Source organism: Pogoniulus pusillus, chromosome 23 (assembly GCF_015220805.1).
Source record: "Pogoniulus pusillus isolate bPogPus1 chromosome 23, bPogPus1.pri, whole genome shotgun sequence".
In the NCBI taxonomy this organism is placed as follows: domain Eukaryota; kingdom Metazoa; phylum Chordata; class Aves; order Piciformes; family Lybiidae; genus Pogoniulus; species Pogoniulus pusillus.
In genome coordinates this window covers 10,223,446-10,246,829 of record NC_087286.1, presented here as the reverse complement: position 1 = coordinate 10,246,829, position 23,384 = coordinate 10,223,446, and the positions used below count along the sequence as shown (strand labels likewise).

General features: G+C 49.1%; 1 protein-coding gene across 3 annotated transcripts in view; it reads left to right on the top strand.

Annotated features, from left to right (window-relative positions):
• Positions 1–5,888: 5,888 nt before the first annotated feature.
• PLXDC2 (plexin domain containing 2) overlaps positions 5,889–23,384 on the top strand; it is a 290,185-nt gene continuing 272,689 nt past the window's right edge. Inside the window, exon 1 of one of the 3 annotated variants that reach the window (XM_064162533.1) lies at positions 5,889–6,158. In XM_064162533.1, coding sequence (XP_064018603.1) covers positions 6,047–6,158 — 112 coding nt within the window. In that variant the 5' untranslated portion in view covers positions 5,889–6,046. The remainder of the gene's footprint in view (positions 6,159–23,384) is intronic. The other 2 variants (XR_010306540.1, XM_064162532.1) reach the window with 2 other exon arrangements.

Here is a 23,384-nt window from a genome sequence, read left to right as displayed (position 1 = left end):
GCCTCAGATTGCTCCAGGGGAGGATTAGACAAAATTCCTTTACTGCAAGAGCGGTCAGGGATCGGAACAGGCTGCCCAGAGGGGTGGTGGAGTCCCCATCCCTGGAGGCCTTCAAGAAATGTGTGGCTGTGGCACCTGGAGACATGGTTTAGTGGCCATGGGGGTGTTGGGTTGCAGGTTGGACTTGATGATCTGAGAGGTCTTTTCCAACCAAAACGATCCTATAAAGGTTTCTTTCTGGGGAAATGTGGTCACTGAGCAGCTACATTTGAAACTTATTTGGTTGTAATTGCAGCTGGAAGTTGTTTTACTTTAAAACTTCCTTCAGCTTTGACCCCTGCAGTGACTGCTGCTGCTAACACACCCACCAGGAAGGTCTGCTCTGAATAGAGCACTGCTCTGAGCACCACTGCCCTGGTGTCGGATGCCACCTCTTCCATTCTTCTGCCCTCCATTCTTCTCCTCAGCCCATCCTACCTTTGCTGTGACCATCCAGAATAAAAGGTTTTACTTCTGTGCACCTATGGCTTATCAGACAAAGGTCTGTGCCCTGACATACAAAGGTTTCCAACACAGAAAGAAATGGCACCAGCAAAATTCATTTCTTCTTCTCTGGCTTTTATTTCATACAATCATAGAATGGCCTAGGTTGAAAGGGACCTTGCAGAGGTCTGCTGGATGTGACTCCAGGAAAGGAACCTCAGCGTTTGCCCTTGGAAATTGAGCACAGCAGGGAGGGTTAAGGCTTCCCCAGACAGGGGATCAGGGGAGGCGACCAAAGCTCCTTTAAGAGTGCAGTGCTGCCTTCTCTGGGAAACTTCTGCACTTCCCTGCCTAACAAGGGATGCTTCCACTCCTGGCTTCACCTCTGAGTTTGGCATGGCACTTCAGTGATTCAGCTAAAAGCTGTGCCCCTCCTTTGAGCTGGCAAAGCCACAGGCAGCTGCCTGCTGGGCAGCACTCTGAATTCACAGCTCGAGCACCCTCGCTTTTACCGCACTAAGCCGAATGCCTCAGCCAAATCCTCAACAGCAATGCCATTCACCTTCCCCAGCCTCAGTCAGCTGCTCACAGAGCTCCAAAGAGAGGGAGGAGAGCCTCAGAGCCTTCAGGTTTGTGGGCAGCTTCACGCTGTGGTACTTGTAACACAGATTGTTAGGTGCTGCTTGCCAGAGGAGGGTTACATAGTGAATTCTGCCACTGTAGGGGCTAATCCTGGCAGATCAAGTGTTGGGTACAGCACTAAAATCACTTAGATGTTTTTCTCCCTGCAGCTGGTACAGCAGTTATTTGCTACAGCCTGCTCAGTTCCAGGAGGTACTGCTGATTGTAGCCAATGTGTTAATCTGCAGGCACAGGTCTCTGCAGAACTACAGCAAGTGCAAGTGCATGAAAGGAAAACTCACTTTGTTTTTTCTCCTAGAAGAGAACTAGAGATGTTCTCCCCGCTCCCACAAGTGCTGCAATTGCCCACCAGTCTCTTCTTCACCAGTGAAACACAGACTCTTCCTTCACTTCTCAAATGCAAAAGCAGGTATCATGGATTCATGGGATGGTTTGGGTTGGAAGGAATAATCCAGTTCCAACCCTCCTACCATGGGCAGGGACACCTTCCACCAGCCCAGGATGCTCAAGGCCTCATCCAAGGTGGCCTTCAACACCTCCAGGAAGGAGGTATCCACAACCTCCCTGGGAAACCTGTTCCAGTGTCTCACCACCCTTACTCTAGAGAATTTCTTCCTAATCTCCAGTATAAATCTGCCCTCCTCAAGCTTCAGTCCATTGCCGCCCATCCTGTCACTACAAGGCCTTGTCCAAAGTCCCTTTCCAGCTTTCTTGCATGCCCCTTCAGGTACTGGAAGGCTGGTCTAAGGTCATGCTGGAGCCTTGTCTTCTCCAGGCTGAACAGACTCAACTCTCTCAGACTCTCTCCAGCCCTCTGATCATCTTCATGGCCTCCTCTGGATCCTCTCTAGCAGCTCCAAGGTCCTTCTTGACCTGAGGACACCAGAGCTGGAGGCAGTGCTGCAGGCGAGGTCTGAGCAGAGCAGAGGGGCAGAATCCCCTCCCTGTCCTGCTGCTCTCTCTGCTCTGGATTAAGCCAGCACAGAGCTGGCTCTGGGCTGTCAGCGACCAATGCTGGCTCCTGGGGAGTTTGGTACCAACTGACACCCCCAAGCCCTTCTCCTTGAGGCAGCTCTTGAGCCACTCCTCCCGCAGCCTGGATTTGTACTTGGGATCCTTGCAGGCTGGCAATGAAAGCTTGCAGGAGCGCAGCTGAGGGACATCTCATCCATATCTGTCACCAAGATGAAGAAACAGCAACATGGTAAAAGAACCATTAAAAATGCTGCTTTTCATAACCAGATTGCAGCAAGCCCAGAAAATGTGCAGGTTGAGAAGACTGTGCTGATAGAAAAAAAAACCAAAAACCAACCCCAAAACCCACTTAATTGAATGTGTGAATGAGCATGAGCAAGCAAAATGCCAGTGAAACACAATGAGCAAGGAGAATCTTCCCACCCTTCTTTCCTGGGTGATTGATGTTATAATCAAGGATGCTGGAGCTACACGGGAAGACAAAAATATAAGGCCCTAGTCTTGGCTGGTGAAAATGAAAGCACTCACATCCAATTTCTACCGAGGCACTGCTGCTTCTGCCACTGAAAGATGTGTCCCTAAGAGAGGTGAGATAATGTGAAAAGATGGTGAAGACAAAAAAAAACACAGAAGAGAAATGGAAACATATCCCAGGCACTGTGTTCCAAATAAATACAGCTCATCTCCTCAGGAAGCCTTCGAGCTGCTCTTTCTGTTTGACTCCTGCCTTATAAATGACAATCAACACATCTACTTCTCTCATTAATACCTCTCCAGCAAGGACACGTCGTCATTTATTATTGCTATTATTAATCGTTATTATTAGAGTTGTTGGTCGAAGGCAGTTGTGTGAGATTCAATCAGGCCAGGTGCTGAGTCCCACACTTGGGTCACAACAACCCCACACATACCCCAGACTGGGGGCAGAGTGTCTGGAAAGTGCCCAGCAGAGAGACCTGGCTGAAGATGAGTCAGAGTGTGCCCAGGTGGCCAAGGCAGCCACCAGCATCCTAGCCTGGATCAGCAATAGTGTGGCCAGCAGGAGCAGGGAAGTGATTGTGCCCCTGGAGTCAGCGCTGGTGAGGCCACACCATGAAGAATGGGTTCAGTTTTGGGGCCCTCACTCCAAGAAAGCTGCCAGAGCATGTCCAGAGAGGGACAATGAAGCTGTTGGAGGGTCTGGAGAACACAACTGAGGAGGAGCAGCTGAAGGAACTGGGGGTGTTTACTGTTGAGAAGAGGAGGCTGAGGGGAGACCATCTGGCTCTCTACAAGTCCCCGAAAGGATGTTGGAGCCAGGTGGGAGTTGGTTTCCCTATCAACAAGTGACAGGATGAGAGGAAATGACCTCAAGTTGCCACAGGGGAGTGTTAGCTTGAATATTAGGAAAGTTTTCTTTGCTGCAGGAGTGGTCAGGCATTGGAACAGGCTGCCCAGGGAGGTGGTGGAATCATCATCCCTGGAGGTGTTTCAAAGAGGCAGAGATGTGCTGAGGGCCATGGTTTTGGTAGAGTTAGAGAACGGTTGGACTGAATGATCTTAAATTGCCTCTCCAACCATAACAATTCTGTGATTCTAATTTCCACATTTATTTTTTAGCAGCCCTTGACTTTTTCTTGGGGAGATGACACTCAGAAAGTCTGGACTAGAAGGGTCCACAGTGAACTCAGAAATACAAAACCCTTCCTGGCATTCTCCTCCAGTATCCTATTTGAATTTAAGTGGAAAAGAGTTGGCAACTTTCTGCCTATACTTCAAACACGCTTCTTAAAGCCAGGAGGGTTCTGCTGTGATTTACGCATAAGCACATCAAAGATTAAAGAGGGAGACAATTACAATGGAGCTGATGAATCCTTAATCTCAGAGCAGTGGTAAATTAAGGGCAAACACAGCCTTGTTACTGGTTGTTCTTTTGTGATTAAGTATTAGTTATCTGCCATGTTTGCCATTCTGTAGAGCTATTTATTTGATTAATTTAATTGTTGCCCTAATTAATGTAATTATTTTGCAGCAAGGCTTGGGAGGCTGCTGCATTCATGGTTCCCTACATGGAGCTCTGCTGATTAGCAGGGACAAAGTTTGCTGACCCGGTAAAAAGCCACGGCCCCGGTCCCCGGTGCCCCTTTTTGCTTGCCTGGGTTTGGCTGCTGCAGCCTCTGCAAGTCTCTGTCTCCTTGCTGCTGTTCACAGATTAATGTAGAGGGTGGGATTATTCAGGGAGTGTTTAATTAACCATGGAGATCATAACAAGTGATAGGACCAGAGGAAAGAGCCTCCATTTGCACCAGGGGAGGTTCAGCTTGGCTGTTTGGAAGAAACTTCTTCCCTGCAAGGGTTCTCAACTACTTGAAGCTGAAGGGAGACCTCACTGCTTTCTACTACAGCAGCCTAAAAGTAGGTTGTTGTGAGGTGGTGTGATCAAACGAGAGGAAATGGCCTGAAAGGTTGGAGAGTAGGGAAAAAATGATTTGCTGCAAAAGCAGTCAGGGACTGGCACAGGCTGCCCAGGGAGGTGGTGGAGTCCCAATCCCTGGAGGTGTTCAAGAAACCTGTGGCCATGGCACTTGAGGACGTGGTTTAAAAGCCATGATGGTATTAGGTTGAGGGCTGGGCTGGGTGATCGTGAAAGACTCTTCCAACTGAAACAGTTCTATGATTGTGATTCTATGAACAGGCTGCTCAGGGACGGGGTTGAATGCCCACCCCGGAGGTGTTTGAACGAGGCAGAGATGTGGCGCTGAGGGCCCCAGCCGTGGCAGAGCTCGAGAACGGCTGGACTGGACGAGCCTAAACGTCTTTCCCAAGCAAACCGATCCTGTGAGTCTGGGCTGGTGTACAGTTTCTGCCTTCCCGGAGGACTCCGGGCGGGTCGGTGCAGTTTTCACGCCGGGTACAGAAGGTCCATCCCGGGCAACTTGAGCAGCGGCTGGGCAGCGCCGCGCGCTCTGCTCCCGCGGCTCCGCTGCCCGCGCGCACACCCGCGCGGGGGCCGCGCGCCGCCAGCGGCTTCCCGCCCAGCGCCACAGGCTCCGGCGCGGCCGGGCCAGCGAGCCGCGCTGCAACCCGGTGCCCGGGGGAGGCGGCTCCGGCACCCTCCGTGCTGTTCGCCTCCCCGACCCGCGGAAGGCGGCGGAAGGGACGGTAGAGCCCCGGCGCCTGCGCCCCGCTCCTGCGGAGGGGAGCGAAGGCGGCCGGGCGAGGCGAGCGGCCGGGCGAGGGGAGCAGCCGGGACGCGGCCTCAGGCGAGTCCCGCGCGCGCCCGTTGCGCAGCAAGCGGCGGAATCGGCGCGGAGGGGCCGCGCTGTGGGCCGGCGGAATCTCCGCCTCCCGCGCCTGCCCTCGGCCTCGCACAAACACCACCGGTCGCGGAAACCTCCCCGAAGGAGAAGTTGTTCCCCCCGGCGCCTCGCACATCCCCTCCCGCGGCGCATCCGCCCGCCCCCCGCATCCTGCTCGGCTCATGTTGGGAGCTTCTCTGCTCGCTCCGCTTTGGTTCGGTCGGTAGCGGTGTGCCGAAGGGAGGCTCCGTCCCCAAGGCAGTCTGCGGGGGAAGCGCGCTGGGTGGGGGCAGCCAGAAAGGGAGGATCTCTCTTCGGCGGCTTCTCCTAAAATCCATCAGCGAGCTGCGAGCAGGGAAGAGTTTGGCATCGGGCAGGCGAGGCTGGGCTCGCTCCCCAGCCGTGATGCCGCTGCACTGAGCGCGGCTCTGCAACTCCGGGGGACGGAGCTCGCCCCCCACTTCCACCGCCCCCCAGAGCCAGTGCCGTGCCAGCAGCACTAGCGGCTCGTCCCTGCGGCCCCGCTGCATGAGGACCGGTCCGAGGACGGAGCGACTCGGCGCCTGCTAGGGCTGCTCTCCGCCGCGCCCCCGCTCGAGCCGGACTTGCCCCGGCAGCGCCGAGGAGCAGCGCGCAGCCCGCGGAGTTGTGTCGGCAGGCTCCGTGCGATGGCGAGGCTGCGGAGGAGCAAACTAGCCGCAGGATTTCTATTACTTTTCCAGTGCCTGAGCGAGCGCTGCCACCTCGCCGGCGGAGAGGCGGCTACGAGGCAGAACCACGGTAAGAGAAGCCAGTACCTGCCGGGCGGGGCCCAGCGCGGCGGGACCGGGGGCGAGGGGCCGGAGTCGAGGGCCCGGGCCGCCTTCCTGCAGCCTCGGCGCGGTGTGGGCTCAGCTCGCAGCTCCGCGGGCCGCGTACCGCGTACCGGAGAGGGCGAACGGCTTGCGGGGGTGGGGGTTGGTTTAGCCTGCTCCCGGGGAGGCCTGGGGGGAGCTGCGGTCCCGGTTTCTCACCCTTCTCCCGGCTGCTCCGGAAAGACCTCTCTATGACTTCATTTTTTATTTATTTAAAATGAGAATTTGGGACTTTTCTCTAAATACAAACCTGCCCCCCGTCCCTGGGAGCTGTTGCCTTCGCAAGCCCCTTCGCGGGGTTCCTCCGGAGCCGCCGCCGCCTCCTCAGCCATGGTCGAGGAGCGTCCAAAGGCGAAAGGCTCCCCGCAACCGGCGGGGAGGGAGGGACAGAGCACCGGAGCCCCCAGGAGAGCCGCGGGTCGGGGCGATCCGGCAGCCTGCCTTTCCCCCCGCTCCTCCCAGCGGCAGCGAGCCGTGCAAGGGGCTGAAGGCAAAGTTTGGCTGCAGCTGTTGCCTGGCAGAGCTAGCGGGCACTCTGCTCCTCCGCGGCACGCAGCAGCTTGCAGCCTTCCCTGGAAACCCGGCTGCGAGAGAGTGGGAGAAGCCCCGCTGTGGGCTGTGCGACCTGTTGGTTATTTGGGAGAGGCTCGCTCTGTTGACTGAGCTTGGTTGTGGTAGTCTTGGGGTCCTCTTGTCAGCCCTTCTCAGAGACACCTGTGAATGGTGACACTTGGCACCTGTAAGCGCTTAATCCTGGGTCACCGGGTCACCCCAGCGTGGGGCTGCCTTCGGATGGCTTGAGCCTCTGTATCCCACGTTCCTCGGGCTGCGGATGGGAAAGCTGTTTGCAGAGAGATGTATGAGGAAGAAGTGAGGAAAGTCGTGGGGTTTTGTGAGTCAGGGGACCTTACTGCAGCAGCTTCTCGAGGTTTTCAAAAGCCGTGCCTTTTGTGTTTGAAATACCAGCCAGATTCTGCTCGCATGAAACACGCTCACAGCAGCCTCCCTGCTGCAGCAGAACTGCCCCCAGTGCCTGTTCCAAAAGGTCTGGTACAAATGGGCAGGGTTTTGTGGTCACGGCGTCGCTGACCCGAACAAGAGAGGCTGGGGAGCTTTTGGAAATGCTTGGTGAGATAATGTGCCAGACAGAGCCGGGATTTTCCCAGGCAGGGGCCTACCACCGAGTTTGGGAATTGCTTAATGACAAGGTAGCTCGGCAGGTTGCTGGGGCTCACGTGTCACTTGGGGCCAAAAGGAAAAGCCAGGAGGAGACTTCTAATGCACTGCTGCAAGATTTATGCTTGCCGCTCTCCAGCGCTTGCAGGCAGCACATGTTGGCGTTTGCAAATGTTAGTTATGAGGAAAAATGAAGGGTGGTGGTGACGCTAGAAAAAAAAACAACTACTGTGTTGCTGGAATTGCTGTGGCAGTGGGCTGAGCTCACAGAGTTTATGATTGATTCCAGCCATTGTATCCAGGGCATACAAAGTTAGTGCTGACTAAATGCAAGACAATTTACCAGCGGGCAAATAATCCCCACGCCTCACTGATGAAGGCTCTGAAGTTGCAGCAGTCATCAATGTCTGCACCAGGAGGTGCTAAATAGAGGATGTACCAACAACTTGCTTGCTGTAAATCGTTTACTACTGACTTGTGCCTTCTCGAACGTGACCAGAAGTATGAAAGAGTTTCTAATCAGGCAGATATTGTTTTGATAGTTAATGCGAGTTGGAGAGTTAATAGCAAGTGATTGTTTTCTTCAGCTGGTGTAAGATGGACAGTCCCATGGAAGTTTTGGCAGCTATCTTTGACATCCTTTCCCTCCTTCTTGGTTGAAAAGTCTGTGTTATGGGAGCAGGAATTACATGTCGTTATCTTAATCTGAGCCTTTAACGTGTTTTCATTGGTAATTTTGTTTTGGCGTGTGTATGTTTTTATTACTGCTCTGTGGAGGAGGGGGGGAAACGCAGCCAGGGGCTGTGTTTTAGTCAGAAGGTGATTATGTAAAGCCAGGGAAAGTCAACTTCAGATGCTGTGAGTTAAAATAAAAAGTGCTGCCGTGTTTAGCGTTTACTGAATACCTTCAGATCAGCTCAAAGAAAACCTTGGAAGAATGGAAGTAACAAAAAAAAAAAAAAAACAAACTAGAAAATAAGTAGTAATAAAGAAAAATCCTTGAAGTAGCTGCCAGTTGTTAAAGGGAGGCTGCTTGGACAGACTCTTCAAACACTGGGTAACAAAACACCTTGCAACTGAATGAAATAACTGTCCAGAAATGGAAACATTTAGGGTTTCAGAGGATGCTACTGAGAGGCTAAGCCAGGATTCCTGCAGAGAGGGGGAAAAATGACAGGTGTTTTTTGCCAGCTCCTCACAATTGCCTTGCAGGTTAAAAGCAGGTCGGATCAATTCAAGTCAAGTAATTGTTTAGGTATGCCTGGGCTTGTTTGGCTGCCTCTGGCTACATTTGAAATCCAGATTTTCATGACTGAGATGCGTGGGAGTGAGGTTGTGGCTGGATCGGGGCTGTCCCCACTAGAGGGCACGGTGGCTGCCAGGAGGGACATGGCTCTTCCCTGGGAATGCTCCATCCCATCCATCCTCCTCCCAGCCTGGGCAGTGCATTGGTTTTGCAGACAAAAAAGGTATAAATCAAGGATGAGGGCTCTCTTTAACACGAGGTTTGTGTGCATGAAGTTTGTCAGGCTGCAGCAGGGTAGGTTTACACTGGACACCTGGAGGTGTTTAAAGGTCTGGATGTGGTGCTTGAGGATATGGATTAGAGGTGAAGATTGTAGAGTAGGGCCAGTGGTTGGACTTGATGATCCCAGGGGTCTTTTCCAACCTGAATGACTCTGTGATTCCATGATTCCTGTGTCTGTGACAGTAACCAGACTGAATATGAGCTGGCATTAGCCAGCTGAAGCAAAAGGGCTTGGGGAAGCTGGTGTGACCAGTTGCGTTCCCAGCTGTTGAAGTGAGAGCTTGCTGCTGGTGCAAGTGCTGCCATAGGAAGCCTCAAACCCCTTCCATTCTTTTGCAAACCCTATCAGGCAGCATTAGGAAGCTGGTATTGTAAATTTTTTCATCTGTCAGAGCCTATTCTGGAATCTGGGTACAATTTATATTCATTGAACTGCTGCTGTCTTCTGGCATCAGCAGTCAGAGAGGGGTAGAATTATTTTTATGGGATAAACTGCTATTAAGGAGTGTTTATGGAGCATTTATCTACTGCTGAAATGGTCACATTTTCTCTCTTGTGAGACCCTACATGGAGTACTGCCTGCAGTTCTGGTGTCCCTAGCATAAAAAGGACACAGAGCTGTTGGAGTCAGTCCAGACGAAGGACAAAAAGGTGATCCAAGGGCTGGAGCACCTCTGCTATGAGAATAGGCTGAAGGAACTGGGGGTGTTCAGCCTGGAGAAGAGAGGACTCCAGAGGGACCCTCTAGCTGCCTTCTGATGCCTGAAGGTCCTGCAGGAAAGCTGGAGAGGGGCTTTGCATGAGGGTATCTAGAGACAGGACAAGAGGGAATGGTTTGAAGCTGAGGGAGAGCAGGGTTAGAGTGCAACTGAGGAATGAGTTCTTCAGTATGAGGGTGGGGAGACTCTGGAATAGGTTGCCCAGAGAGGTTGTGGATGCCTCCTCCCTGTAGGTGTTGAAGGCCAGTTTGGATGAGGCCTTGAACAGCTGAATCTAGTTGAGAGGTGTCCCTACCCATAGCAGGGAGGTTGGAGTAGATGACCTCTGAGGTCCTTTCCAACCTAAGCCATTCTGTAATTCTGTATTGCCTGAGTTTACTGTTTAAACCCCCCTAAATGAAACCAAACCCAGACTATTGTCATCACACAGTAGGACTTCCAGTTTTTACTTTACAAGTATCAGAAGGAATAAGTTGCTAGAGATCATGCATGTCCAGCAGTTTGTTCTCTTTGCTTTCAAAATGACTGTGTTTTTGTTGGAGACAATCAGGTTCAAGAATCCCAATGAATCCTATTTAGATGCTCTGTGTTTTAATAAGAATTCTCTCTAAAGAAGTAACTTTTTTATTTAAAGCTTTCTCAACAGTTAATCCTTTTATTTTTTGTGCTGTCTGCCTTTGTCATGTAGTTGGAAATAGTGCTAGCAAATAGTGGATAAATTAAGTCTGCGATAAGCTTGACTTAGGTATTAAATTCAGTATCACTGAAACTCATTTCCACCAATTTAGCCCAAGATCAATTCTCATAGTTCATTGAAGGTTTAAAACCCGCCCTGGGGAAAACAGTGGTTTGTTAGGCTGTAAAAATTCCTCTTCAGAATTTACATCCTCATGCAGGCACTTCAAACCCAGCAAACACTTGACTTGGACACTAGATTTTATCTGGCACTTATCTTGGAGTTGATGAGAACAGACTCTGCAGTGTAAACAGATGTAGAAAATGAGGAAAATATCTTTATATGCTGAAAAAATTCTTTTTGGCCTGGGTGAGAATTTCTCAGCAGTGCACACAACAGGCCAGGTAGAGCAAAGTGCTGGTACAGCATCTGCTGCCTTGCTGAGTACCAGATTGCTCTAAGAGAATCTGGAGTTCTCGAGGGCAAGAGACTTCTGAGACTGTGCAGGGGATAGATCATAGAGTCATGGAATGGTTTGGGTTGGAAAGGATCTTAAAGATCATCCAGTTCCAACACCCCGCCATGGGCAAGGACACCTGCCACTAGCCTAGATTGCTCAAGGCCTCATCCAAGCTAGCCTTGAACATCTCCAGGGAGGAGACATCCACAACCTCCCTGGGCAACCTGTGCCAGTGACTCAGAACCGTCACTGGAAAGAATTTCTTCCTCATCTCCAGTCTTTATCTCTTGTCCTCAAGCTTCAATCCATCCCTATCTTGTTCTATCACTCCAAACCCTTGCCAAAAGTCCCTCCCCAGCTCCTGTGATAGGACCCAGAAGGTTCCAGCTCAGTATGAGGAGAAGCTTCATTGATGTGAGGATGCTGGAGCCCTGGAGCAGGCTGCCCAGAGAAGTTGTGGAGTCTCTGTCTCTGGAGGATTTACAAGCCCACCTGTATGTGTTCCTGTGTGACCTGCCTGGGTGATGTTGCTTTGGCAGAGGAGTTGGACTCGATGACCTCTGGAGGTCTCTTCCAACCCCTACTATGTGATTCTGTAATTCTGCTGCTGACAATCTTGGCAGAAAGAAAGCTGCATAGGAGCCCCAGTTTGAAATCTGCCTGAGGTCACAGTCTGTTAGAAGCAGAGCTCAGCTGGGGTGGCTGTTGTGATGAGTGTATTTTGCATTCCCAAGTGGTTCATGCTTCCTAAGCAAAACGAATATCAAAGCACTTTAGGAAGGCAGTAGTTAAGATAAGCCTGTGCTGGAGGCTCTCTGCAGAGTGAACAAAAGGTAGTTTGATGGGAGCATGTCTCATCCAGTACAAGAGAATGTGGCAAGCTTGCTGTCAGTGGGAAATGATACCCAGCTATTAGGTTTGATGAGGGCTGAGCTGCGAGTGCAATTGGCAGATGTCATATTTACTAAACTGGAGCATTGCATAATCGCAGCAGGAACTGGAAGAACCCAGGAGATTGCTTTTCCATGGAGAAGTATGCAGAGAAACCATGCTCAGTGTCTGTGGGTTGTGTTTGTGCTTGTGGCTTCTGACAAACCAGCTTAAAACGTTGCCCTGAGGTAATATTTGTGAGGGCTGGGTGCTGTGTCTCATCACAGAACACTTCCTCTGCTTTCTCCTACTTCTCCTTCCCCATCTAACTCATAAACATTGCTTCAGTTAGCACTCCTTCCTGTCAACATTGAGCAATCAGTCCTGCTGAGTGTCCTTGTAAATTTTGGAAGACCTCCTGTGATGTTTTCATCTCCCTTGACCAAAGGACAGAGTGCAGGAGTGTATCCTCAAGTTGGATTTGGCCCAACCTTGCTCTCTTCTGAAAGAGGCAAGCAAGGCAGATTCTTAGGCTGGGTCTGAGGGCAGCCTTGATGTTTGAGTTGAACACAGTGTCAAAAGCAGCAAACATCTCAATAGGACAAGGCTAAGGATTAACATGAAGCTAGATACAAGACATCACTGGCTGGACTGCTGGGCCAGAGCCACTTGTGTAAAAGTCAACCAGGCAGAGTGCTGGGTCCAGCACTTGGGTAGCAGTAACCCCATGAGTGCTCCAGGGGTGGGGTAGAGAGGCTGCAAAGTGCCCAGCAGAAAAGGAGCTGGGGGTGTTGGGTCAACGGCCAACGTGTGCCTAGGTGGCAAGAAGGCCAACGGCATCCTGGCCTGGATCGGACCTCTCTCAGGTCTTTTCCACCAGAAGAGATTCTGTGGTCACAAGAGTGGTGCATCTGCTCTGCTTGACAGTGATAAGATTCCAGCAGGAGGACTCCCTTCAGTTTCAAGTGCTGCACTTGGAATGTGTGGGACAATTGTTGATTGTCACTTGAGAAATGAAGTAATACTAAGCACCATAGAATGGCCTAGGTTGGAAGGGACCTTAGAGATCATCTACTCCAACCTCCCTGCCATAAGCAGGGATGTCTTTCATAGAATGGTCTGGGTTGGAAGGGACCTCCAAAGGTCATCTAATCCAACAACCTCTGCAGTAAGCAGGGGCATCCTTTCAACTAGTCTTGGCTGCTTAGGGACTCATCCAACTTGTCCTTGCACACCTCCAGGGAGGAGGCAGCCACAACCTCTCTGGGCATCCTGTTCCAGAGTCTCACCACCCTTGTACTGAAGAACTTCTTCCTAAGTTCCATTCTAACCCTGCTCTGCCTCAGCTTCAAACCATTCTCCTCTGTCCTATTGCTAGACACTCTGATGCAAAGTCCTTTTCCAGCCTTCTCATAGGGTCCCTTCAGGTATTGCAAGGCAGTTCTAAGGTCCCCCTGGAGTCTTCTCCAGGCTGCACATCCCCAGCTCCCTCAGCCTATCCTCACAGCAGAGGTGCTGCAGCCCTTGAATCATCTTTGTGGCCTCCTCTGGACTCACTCCAGCAGTTCTGTGGGACAGCAGAACTGGAGACAGGATTGGTGGAGAGGTCTCAGCAGAGCAGAGTTAAGGGGCAGAATCCTCTCTCGTGCCCTGCTGCTCACATTGCTCTAGGTGCAGCCCAGGACGTGATTTGCTTGGCTTGGTAACCGTCTTCAAGTGTATAAAAGGCTTCCATAATGAGGAAGGGAATAGGTTACCTTCAACAAGTAAGGACTTGAACCCCATCAAGGCAGACTTGTAAATGTTAAGGCTAGGAGAGGAGATTATCTGTAAGTAACCTTCCTCGCTGAAAACAGGTTACATAAATGCCTGTTGAAATGTCATTCTGTGCAGAAAGGCAGCTGCCCATGCCTGGCAGCAAGTGGCTGGACAGTGTGACCTTTCAAGGGCTCACCCAGTATCCAGAGTGAGTAACTAAGTACACAAGGTTCACCTTGGGCTGCTCATCTAGATCAAATACCAGCAGGGATTTGAGTCCTCTCCTAGCTCAAGGCCTTTATCTCATTTTTAGTGATACTACCACAGACTTTCTGTGCCTGCAGAGAAGGTAAAAAGAATGGTAGAGGTTGGCAGGGTACCTCTGGAGATCAAGTCCAACCTCCCTGCCAAAGCAGCATCACCCAGGGCAGGTCACACAGGAACACATCCATGTGGGTTTGGAAAGTCTCCAGAGGAGGAGACTCCACAACCTCTCTGGGCAGCCTGTGCCAGGGCTCCAGCACCCTCACAGTTAAAAAATTTCTCCTCATGTTAAGGTGGAACATCCTGGACTCCAGCTTGTACCCATTGCCTCTTGTCCCATCACAGCACATCACCAAAAAGAGCCTGGTACCTTCTTGACACTCACCCCTCAGCTATTGATAGACATTGATGAGATCCTCTTTCAGCCTTCTCCTCTGCCGACTAAACAGCCCCAGGCCTTCCAGCCTTTTCTCATCCAATAGGCATCATCCTTGTAGCCTCTGTTGGGACACTCTACAGTATATATATTTCCCTGTCCCTCTTGAACTGGTGGAGCCCAGAAATGGACACAATAGTTCAGATGTGGTCTTGCCAGGGCAGAGTATAGGGCCAGGAGAATCTGCCTTGAGCTTCTGGCCGTGCTATTCTTAATGAACCCCAGGATCCCATTTGCCTTCTTGGCCACAAGGGCACATTGCTGTCCCTTGGGTGACTTGCTGCCTGCTGGGACAATAGACTGCTTTGGGTATTGTTGTTGTGTCCTGAAATGAAGGTTTTGAAGTAGTTTTGTTTTTATTTGTTTTAGAACTTCTGTCTTTCCCTATGAGTGCCACCATTAAATGCACATCATTGATTTTAATTTTGCTTTTAGGACACAGAGACTTTTTTTACTTTAGGCAGGCATCACTTCTCTCATGGCATTTTATTGAGTGAAAAATCCTTGTCTTGGTTCCACAATGGGCTGTAGCATCCATTCCTTTGAACAGGCTGCATTTCAGGTGTGTGCTCCTTCACAGTTGATGCTTGGTGCTGTGGTCTGTTTCTTTTACAGATGTGAGTGAACTGTGCCAGGGGCTTGCTTATCTTACATTGATACAAGGCCATTAATAAGTGAAACTTCTTCACTGAAAGGGCTTTCAAGCACTGGCACAGGCTGCCCCGGGGGGTGGTTGAATCCCCACCCCTGGAGGTGTTTCAAAGAAGTTGAACATCATGGTTTAGCCACAGCCTGGGTAGAGTTAGATAATCACAGAATGCATCAGGTTGGAAGGGACCCTCAAAGGGCATCTTGTCTAACCCCAGTGCAGTCAGCAGAGACATCCCCAGATAGATCAGGTTGCTCAGAGCCCTGTCAAATCTGACCTTGGCTGCCTCCACCACTTTCCTGGGCAACCCATTCCAGTGTTCTACCACTGTCATAGTTAAGAATTCCTTTGTAATGTCCATGTGGCTGTGTCCATGTGGTCAAGATGGATCAGACCTGCCCTTGTTAGTCAAGTGAGATTTAAAAAGAGACAGACTACTATTTGGAAGAGGTAGAGGAGGTGAAAAGAGAAATTTGGGGAGAATGAATGTTACAGGAAAAGCCTGGATGAGGCATTTAGTCCCATGGTCTAGATGACTGGATAGGGATGAGTGATAGGTTGGACTGGATGATCCTGGAGGTCTCTTCCAACCTGGTTGATTCTATGATTCTACATTTTCAAACCTTTAAGCATGAGAAATCCACTTAGAAGAACATGAAGACTAGAAAAGTAGAATACCTGGCTTCTGCTTCATGCTACCAGGTGTTATGTAGAATCATAGGGTCATTTCATTTGGAAAGGCTCTAACTCCACTGTTAGAGAACAGTACTACCAAAGCATGTCCCTCAGCACCACCTCTCAGTGCCTATTAAATATAGGCTTAGTCTAAAAATATTCAAAGGAGCAACCAGCTGAAATTGGAAAATGATGTCAGAACTGACAGCCTTCCCTCAGGTGCTTCAACTGAGGAGTGTCAAAACAAGTGAGTTGGAGTCTCTTCTTTTGATTGTGATGAAATGTCTCATTTGCCACTTTTCATGTTGGCATTTAGATGAAAGTGGTTACGTTGGGATGTCGAAGTGTAATTGAAAAGCATTTTATTTTGGAGTTTATGTAGGTGTAGAGAGAGCTTTTGTTTCATTTCCTATCCTACAGCAAACATTGATTATTTACTTTCTGCCAGAACAGGATCATAGAATGCTTGGGCTTGGAAGGGATCTCCAGAGATCATCGAGTCCAGCCCCCCTGCCAAAGCAGCATCACCTGGATCAGATTGTACAGGATCAGCATGTCCAGGCAGGTTTTGAATGTCCCTAGAGAAGGAGACTCCACAACCTGTCTGGGCAGCCTGCTCCAGTGTTCTGCCACTCCCAAATTAAAGAAGTTTCTCCTTATATTCAAGTGGAGTGCTCTGTGTTCTAGTTTGTGCCCATTGCCCCTTGTCCTGTCACTGGGCACCACCGAAAAGAGCCCAGCCCCATCCTCTTGACCTCTACCCTTTAGCTGTTGATCTCAGTCTGCTCTTCTCCAGGCTAAACAGCCCCAGGTCTAACAGCCTCTCTTAATAAGAGAAATGCTTCAGTCATCCTTCTGGCCCTCTGTTGGACTCTCAATAGTTCCTTCTCCCTCCTGAAGTGAAGAGTCCAGAACTGGACACAGTACTCCAGATGTGGCCTCACTAGGGCAGAACAGAAGGGTAGAAAACCTCAGCATGCTGGCCACATTCTTCTTAGTGCACCTCCAGGACACCATTGTCTTTCTTGGCCTGGAGAGCACACTGCTGGCTTAAGATACTGCCTTGAAGCAGAGAGATGAACTTTCTTGTCATCTTGAGTGGAGACTTACCCTTGTCACTTTGGCTGCGTACTATGAAACCCATTTTACCTTGTAGAAACCTTACATTTTCTTGATGAAAAGGAAAGGAGAGAATGGCCCAAAAGAACAATCCTCTTGGTCATCCAGTTAGTGCTGGGGTTTTGTTTGGTTGGTTTGGTTTTATAGCATATTTCCTGTTCAAGTTGCTTCTTGGTTAAAATGATATCCATAAGGCAACTCAATTAGAAGAGAGCACACTTTCCAGCTTGCAGCTGCTGTAAAGAGAATGGATATATTAGTTATTTGCACAGGAGGCCTTTGTGGACTAGAACCTTAGCATTTGGTGTAGTGCAGAAACCTGCCCTCAGTATCAGCATCATTTATTACTGGTTCCTCTACACAGATCTAAGCTGTGGTCTCCAAACAAAGCAAATGGAGAGGATGAATCACTGCTGGAGACTCTCCTCGGTCCCAGTTTCCATGTTCTTGTTGGCACATGTGTTATTCAGCTGCTTTAAAAAAGGCAGTTCTTAGGAATAAAGCTTATTATGCAAATTGTGCCAGACATAATCACTTTTAGCCCGTGAAGGGGGCTAAAAGAAGGATGGAAAGAGACTGTTTGCAAAGGCCTGCAGGGACAAGATGAGGGCAAAGGCTTCAAACTAGAGCAGAGCAGATTGAGATTGGATGTGAGGAACAAGTTCTGCCCCAGGAAGGTGCTGGAACAGGTTGCCCAGGGAAGTGGTTGAGGCCCCATCCCTGGAGACACTGAAGGTGAGACTGGACAGGGCTGTGGGCAACCTGATGTAGTGGAGGATGTCTCTGCTGAGTGCAGAGGGGGTGCGACTGGGTGACCTTTGGATGTCCCTTCCAACCCAAATCATTCTATGACCACAACTAGTTTTAGCTGAAAGCAGGATGCCCCTTTAAGAGCTGGGCATTGGGATTTTATTTTATTTCATTTATTTTTATGATGTACAAGACACATTTAGGAGATAAACGACCGAAATATTTGCTTAGATTTTTATGATCTGTCTCCAAGGGACTGAAATGTGGCCTGAGCTGGAGGGAGGAGGAATAAACAGACTCAGTTCCCATCAAGTTTAAGTGTAAACACTTATTACCTGCTGCTTTTTGAATGCAAATGTAAAAGTTTATTGTTGGACTCTTTACACAAACACAGCTGCTCTTAGCTTCAAGGGCTGACCCAGAGATGCTAATGGCTCGCTTTTTGTTTTCCCCAGGCAGGTATGGATAATAATCTGAAGGTGAAGTCTTTAGGGTAGGAAGTTCTGTCCACTTTTATCTGCAGAAGTTTGTACTGCAAACCAAAATGAAGTCTTGAACCTTCTGCCCTGCTTGTCTTGGAATTTCATGGCATAGCTCAGTGGAGGTGCATTCCAAGCTGGCATTCCTCCCGACATTTAAAACCTCTGTGGCCAGGTGGCTTGTCCAGTCCTCAGCTGTGTCTTGATCAGACATGGTCGTGTTTTATTGACCATCATAAATCCATGACAGTTCACCTCTCCAGTTACTCGAGTCTCTGAGCTGTAAAGCTCTCCTTTTCCAGTAATCTGTTGTGTGAGAATCTAAGGGAGGTTTCTTTAGACTTTTAAGTAGAATTCAAATTTTGACGTTTCCCATAAAGTAAGAGAAGGCAAAGTGAGGAAGAATCATAGAATCAAAGAACTGTCAGGGTTGGAAGGCATATTTGAAATTTGGAGGCTGGGAGGTTCTGGCTGCCTGTTTCATTGCTGACAATTATGTTTGTATTATCTACTTACAGCCTATGAGCATGTAAAGTTTGCTTAATTGTACAGGTAAAAGAAATCTTTTTGGCTGCAGAGTGCTTCAAGCTCTTGAAGTGGAAAAAGAGGGACAAGCAGAGCAGAGTCCAGAAGGCAAATCACATCCCAGGCTGTACCAAACAAGATGTGGGGATTGAGAGATATGATTCTGGCACTTTGCTCTGGGGAGACCTCACCTGCGCTGCTGTGTCCAGTTCTGGAGCCCTCAACACAGGAAGGACATGGTCTAGAGGAGACCATGAAAGTAATCAGGGAGTTGGAGCAGCTTTGCTGTGAGGACAGGCTGAGGGAGTTGGGGGTGTTCAGCCTTGAGAAAAGAAGGCTCCAGGCAGACCTAATAGCAACTTGCCAGTACCTGAAAAGGCTGCAGAGAGACTGTTTGCAAAGGCCTGCAGGGATAGGATGAGGGCAGTGGCTTCAAACTAGAGCAGGGCAGACTGAGACTGGATGTGAGGAACAAGTTCTGCACCAGGAGGGTGCTGGAACACCGCAACAGGTTGCCCAGGGAGGTGGTTGAGGCTTCATGTCTGGAGATACTGGACAAGGCTCTGGGCAACCTGATGTAGTGGAGGATGTCCCTGCTGAGTGCAGAAGGGTTGGACTGGATGAGTTTTGGAGGTCCCTTTCAACTCAGACTGTTCTGTGGTCGACTGAGAGCTATCCAACATTTGCTGGGTGGCTATGAAAGGTGTGCTTGGGTTCCCTCTGTACATGTCAGCAGCTGTATTGATCCTGCAGGACTATTCAGCTGGCAGTCTCTGGGGAGGAGAGCAAAACATCCATGTTGGATTGGAAAAAAAAATAAGTGACTTGGAGGACAAATGTTCTGCTCCTTTAATTTCAATCTGTAGGGAGCCAGAGAGTCAAGACAGCAAAGGATGCACTGAGAAGTTCCTGTAGGGAAGCAGTGTTCTTGTAGGGGGAAATACTGCATTTTCTATTCTTGTTCAGGTTGTTTTTCAGTCCTCACAAAGAATTTGAAAACCCCAAGGCTTTCTGCAGTGTTGTACCCCTGAAAGTCAGAGGAAGGAGGAACTGTGTGTTGCACAGCTTGAGGAATGTCAGAAACTTCTTAATTATATAGGACAGGTAATCTGGGAAAGAAAGGTTCCCAAACTGGATCTCCCTGCCAGGTGACTGCTCTTATCAATGACTGCCTTGTGAGAAAGAGCTGGGGAATGAAAGGACTTTTTGTCTGGGTCTGTGCTCCTGGCCATTCAGGAGCAGTGCTTCCTTTTTCACTCTGGAGCACCTGTGTTAGGGAGGCGCTGCAGGATGGAAATGAGCACCTGGGGGAGAACAACCCCAGGGGTCAGTGTAGGTTGGGGACTGACTCATTGGAAGGCAGTGAAGGGGAAAAGGCCCTGGGGGTTGTAGTGGAGGGGAGGTTGACCATGAGCCAGCCATGTGCTCTGGTGGCCAAGAAGGCCAATGCCGTCTTGGGGTGTATTAGAAGGGCTGTGGTTAGTAGATCCATAGAAGTTCTCCTGCCCCTCTACTCTGCCCTGCTGAGGCCACATCTGGACTACTGTGTCCAGTTTTGGGCCCCTCAGTTCAGAAGGACATAGAACTGCTGGAGAGAGTCCAATGCAGAGCCACAAAGATGCTGAAGGGAATGGAACAGCTCTGTTATGAGGAGAGCCTGAGGGAGCTGGGGCTGTGCTGCTTGGAGAGGAGGAGACTGAGAGGTGACCTCATCAGTGTTGATAAAGATGTAAAGGTGAGTGCCAGGAGGCTGGAGCCAGGCTCTGCTGGGTGATGCCCAATGACAGGACAAGAGAAAATGGTGGAAGGTGAGGCAGAGGAAGTTACATTTAAACATGGGGGCTTGTGCAGTCTCCCTCTGTGGAAATACTCAAGAGCTGCCTGGATGTGTTCCTGTGTGATCTGTTCTAGGTGATGCTGCTCTGGCAGGGGAATTGGACTAGATGAGCTTGCGAGGTCCCTTCCAGCCCCTGACATTACATAATTCCACAAATGCTGTCAGGAAGACAGAGTGGGACCCTTTTGGGTCTGTAGCACTTTTTCAAAGGTTCAGTTGTTTTATAGATTCCTATAGAGTTGCTTTTCTGATGGAAGGAGTTAAAAAGTGAATAATGATGATAAAGACAAGTAGAGGCTTTGTTCTCATGGCTGTCTGCTCATTTTCTGTATTACATTACACATTACAGCTGTGCTATGACAATACTGAGTTTATCATGGACTCATAGAGTTGTAGGGGTTGCAGGAGACCTCTGGAGATCCTCATGTTCATATATGTGCTGCCTAATGACGTTTGAGGAGTAATAGCTGTGATTGTATGAGAAACAGAGAGGAATAGCCATGAGAAATCCCATGTGCTCTCCATGATTTAAAGCCACATAGTGTGCTGGTTCACTCTCCCGTCCCTCTCAACATTTCAGCTGTAATGTATTTTGATTTGGGAATTTAGGATGGATGGCTTCCAGTTTTAGAGTAACTGTTTGTGAGTTATTCTGTAGATTTCATCATCACCATCTATTAAGGCACTTTGGAAAAGACTGATGGATTTAGCCAGAGAAGTGGCACGTCCAAAAGCTGCTGTTATTGATGCTCCTTGTGCCAGTGGAGCACCGGAGTGTTGAGCACCTTGCTGAGATCGCACACAGCAGATCTGGTCTAGGCACAAGACAGAAAGAAAAACAATTCACAGTTCTAATTTGTGTTTTCATATTTAACCTTCAGAGCAGTCTCTGTATAGTTCTCAGTGATGGAATGACAGACTTTCAATGGGATGAAGAACTGCTTGCTGAAACATGAGCTGGTAGCCTCTTTGTGATTTCTGTCACAGCTCCACCATCCTGCCAGCAGCTCAGGCTGACAAGGAGACCCTGATGAGAACTTTCTCTGTTGCAGCAAGAAACAGTTTTCTTCCCAGATAAGATTTCAGCTTCAAATCTGTTTCGGAATTAGAGGCTACAGTATCACAGAATGTCAGGGGCTGGAAGGGCTTGAAAGCTCATCCAGTCCAAGCCAGAGCAGCATCACCTAGAGCAGATCACACAGGAACACATCCTGCAGCTCTTGAATATCTCCAGAGGGGGAGACTCCACAACCTCCCTGGGCAACCTGTGCCAGTATCTTACCACCCTCACTACAAATAACTTCTTCCTGACATCCAGTTTAAATCTCCTCTCTGCCAGTTTAAACCCATTCTTTCTCATCCTGTCATTACAACACCTTGTCAAGAGACTCTCCCCAGCCTTCTTGTAGCTGCCTTCAGATACTGGAAGGTCATTCCAAGGTCTCTTGGAAGCCTTCTCTTCTCCAGGCTAAAGAGAATGTAAATACATAAATCTATAGTGTAGATGCCCAAGTAATTCACCAGGCCAGTTTGCCTTGAGAAAGCTATGCCAAGTTGCTGAAAAGCTGTTCCCAGAGAAAGGAGGACCCAAGAAGAGGAGGCCAAAAGAGAACTGTTAATTTTCTTGTGCAGTATACCCAGCTGAGCATTTATTGTAATTGATGGGCCTGTTGCAGTATCACCTGAATGACATGTACTGTTTATTTGAAAGCCTGCTACAAATTAAGTGCATTGGCTGGATGGGTTTCTCCCCCCCCCCCCCCCCCTCTTCCCTTAAGGAACAATTACCTGGTTTGGAAATTAAGTCCAGTGAAATGATGGTCTCAATTCTGAAAGATATGCACCTGCCTGAATATTTAGAGGAGATTATTGGAATAGATATATATATATATATTTAAATGTTCTAATCCTTTGCTTAGCTGCTTCCAGGAACATTGAGAATACCATTTTGGTGAGGCGTTGGAAACAGGCTAGTCCAGAGGAGGTGGTGGAGTCCCCATCCCAGGAGGTGTTCAAGAAACCTGTGGCCATGGCACTTGGAGATATAGCTTGATGGTCATGGAGGTGTTGGGTTGATGGTTGGACTCAATGATCTCAGTCTTTTCCAACCTTAACAATCACAGAATTGTCAGGCTGGGAGGAAAAGGGGACCTGAAGGATTGTCCAGTTCCATCCGCCCTGCTATGGGCACGGGACCCTCACACTAGCATCAGATTGCTCAGAGTCACATCCAGCCTGGCCCCAAAAACTTCCAGGGATGGGGCTTGGAGGACTTTTCCTTTATGATTCCATGGTCCTGGTTGTCCTTTTTTTCTGCTGCCAAATGTTACTATGGATGTGCCAAGTGTCACAAGAGTGTTGAAAGGGTGCAGACCACATTTGAATGATATAGAAGTAGCTGTGGGACAGCCTGGGCGTATATGTTGATAGTATTTATGAACCTGTTTTGACTGGTGCCCACTTGCAAATCGTTTTGACATCAGTGTGGAAGCTTTTAAATGCTTTCTGTGTTTGCCATGACTTATAAAAGCAAATAACAAGAACAAGCTTAAATGAAAACAAGCTGGTTGGAGTTTACTGCTCTTCAAACACTGTTCTCTTATCCTGGGGCAGCAGGAACTGAAGAAACTGGGAGGGCCTAATGACTTTCCCTCATTGGCAGCCATGACCATGTAATTTCCTGCTCTTGAGGATTTTATGACCTCTTCAGCCCTGAGTCTTTGTCTTTTACTGCAGCCTTCCATCTGCTGAAGAGAATGAATCTTGCAAGAAACAGTTGTCAGCAGCAAAGCAGCTTTGCTTGCTCTGCTTTGGCAAACCCTTACCAGCTTGCTCAGGATCCTTCATTAGGACACCCGAAGTGATGTGTTTATGAAGAGGTTTTAATTATAGGCCTAGAGAAAGGTGAATAAAGAAGGGACTCAGCAGGCCCACAGATGTTGAAGCAAATTGCACAAAGAGCTTTGCTGAGAGATGAGCCTTTTGAAACATAAATACTCAAAAAGACCTCTCCTGAGCTTAGCCAGCAGTTGTAGCAGAGAAGTTCCCTGCTGCCTTCCCCTCATCACAGCAGCACAAACCAAACCCATTCTCAGCTGAGCAGCAGCCTGAGCTCAGTCTGTATTTTAAGAGGGAGGGTTGGTTGTTCTGCAGATGGTTTTGTGAGAAACTCATTTTTCCTTCTTTTTTTTGTTTTCTTCTTTAAATAAAGATTTGACTAAATTGGGGAAC